Here is a 2,421-nt window from a genome sequence, read left to right on the forward strand (position 1 = left end):
AGCGCACACCATTAGATATGATAGAGGCATTGAATACACCTAACATAGTGAATGAAATATTTATTGAAATCACACAGGATTAATTATGAAAAAAGCAATGAAAGCGCCCAAAATTCCTAATGAAATATTCAATGAAAGTGCACACCATTAATTATGAAAAAGGCAATGAATACACCTAACCCAGTGAATGAAATACCTATTGAAAGTGCACAGGGTTAATTATGAAAAGCACTCTGTGGCCTTGCCTATATCTTATGAAAAGAACATAGGTTTTATGAGAAAGAAAACACAGGACACATCTATGAAATGCCTTTCATAAAACTTGTGGACTTATACACACAGCTCTACAGGCAATTGCCTTAGTTTTATCATAAAAGTGGTAGCCACCAGTCCTAACACAGAACCCAGGTGTCATGTCGCTGTCAGCGACGTGGTAGCCGAACAACGAATGTCATTCACTGTTGTGTATTTAAAACACGATGGTAAGTATCTGCCGTTCCACATCTGTCCCAACCCACACTTATGATGTTTTGGATTTGCTATCCAATCGACTTGGAATGTACGCGAAGACGTCAGCGTCGGTGCACATGGTACGATGGCTGACGTGACTTGGACGTGACGAGATAATCTGGTAAGTTGTTGACAATGGATTGAGCCGTTTCGTGATCGCTTACCGTGATTGGGCACCAGCAGCTTGGACGTCGACAACATCAGACATCTCGGGAAAAGTTGGTTGTTGGGAACACGGGTGGGTGGATGGTCGAAGGCCGTTGAATTGCTTTCTACATCAGTACTCAGTATTTACATGGTGTTTCTGTACGTTGTATAGTAATACAAAAAAATAATTTTTCCTGTGGCATTGATTGGGCAGTGTGGTGCAATAAATAGTTCAGAAGCTAGGTTTGTGGCCCCATAATAAAATTGTGATGAGATTGTGGCAGGATTGTGGTGCCACGAACGATTGTGGTGGGTCAGTCGCCACCACAAGTATAATGTCCCCATCCTTGTTTGTGAGAGTGTGGCTGAGCGTGGTTTGAATGAGAAGCGTGGTGCCACACGTGCCACACGTGATGTGATTTTCCTGATGCCATGTCGCGGGTCGGATAAGATTGGGCCAGCGTCGTCATCGTTAGTAGCTCTTGCGGACTGCCGTTTTTCGCGTTGCTCCACTAGATTAAGTCCTTGTGCAGAATTTGGTTGAACTGTGATCGTGTATTAGAGTAGAGATGCATGAGTTATCATGTCGAGAGCAAACGGCAATTGACGCGACGCGATTTCAAAGTCCGCACTTTACATAAGCATTTTCTGACGCGGTTCGGAGGGCGTGCATCAGCAAAAACCCGTGACTATTTTGATCACCTTGGATTCAGTTGCTACCAGACGACAAGGATCAAAAGGGCTCACAACGACCTTACAATGAGTGCAATCAGTTACCACCGCTTACATTGCTGAGGGATATTTTACAAGATACATTGTCATAGTACAGTAGCGGCATTGTAATGTTTCACAATAATTGCACGCATTGCCAATAGGCATCAGAAATGTATTTATTTTATCAGGTTGCAACTTGCAAGCCAATTAAAAGTGGATTTGAATGAAGATAGAATGTCGCCACAATCTCAATTGGGATATGCATACAGGAAGATTCATCTAAATATGGTTGCAGCCTGCACGGTACTAAATAGCCTACACTTCTCATGATCTTTAGCTGCCTGCGCAGTGCGCCCACATTTGTGCTGCCAAAGACGGTGTCATCTCCCTCATCTCTCGTAGAATCAAAACGTTTCTTGGATAACGTAGTTAAGTAAAGGATTGTATCAGAGTAAATCAACAACGCACATTGAAAGCGACCGATACAACCACTGGAGTAGGGGATCTTGAGAACACGTTCATAAAGAAGTGGAGCGGGAGGGTCACCTCGTGACGTTCAGAGCAATTGCAACTGAATACCAGTATTTTGCGAGTATCAGTCGATGGTCTGAACTTGCGTTGTCAGAAAACTACGGAAATGGAGTGAATCCACGTACCTTGAAATTGCGTTACCCATCCTATCGCCCATGGACAACTTCCTTCACATCGACATGGAGGCCCCACGTCACCAGCTCCAAATACCCCCACGCCCGGCACTCCCCCGACGTCACCTTCCTTCGTCGTCATCCAAAGGTCATGTCACATTCTCCAATACTTACCACCCACCGTATACTTGGCATGCGTCGTCGGGCGGCCAGGGTCTTCTGACTGCATTGTGCCACAGATGGGCTTCTGGAGTTGACGAATTTGTTGCGGTTTTGGTGTAAAGATTCTGCCATAGTATGCAATGTGTCGATGCCAATGTCATCATGAGTAAGTTTGTGCTGGCCAAGCACATACCCAATCATGAAGACATTGGGCAGGGGGGGGGAGGGGAGAGCGGTAAGTTGG

General features: G+C 45.0%; 1 protein-coding gene across 1 annotated transcript; it reads right to left on the bottom strand.

The window, feature by feature from the left end:
• Positions 1-2,153: 2,153 nt before the first annotated feature.
• LACBIDRAFT_297920 (uncharacterized protein) lies at positions 2,154-2,378 on the bottom strand (the record flags this gene model as incomplete). Its single annotated transcript, XM_001881377.1, has 1 exon — positions 2,154-2,378. The coding sequence occupies one exon, from the start codon at positions 2,376-2,378 to the stop codon at positions 2,154-2,156; it is 225 nt and encodes a 74-aa protein (XP_001881412.1).
• Between the last annotated feature and the right edge of the window lie 43 nt (positions 2,379-2,421).

The sequence above is a fragment of the Laccaria bicolor genome, genomic scaffold, assembly GCF_000143565.1.
Source record: "Laccaria bicolor S238N-H82 LACBIscaffold_12 genomic scaffold, whole genome shotgun sequence".
NCBI lineage: Eukaryota > Fungi > Basidiomycota > Agaricomycetes > Agaricales > Hydnangiaceae > Laccaria > Laccaria bicolor.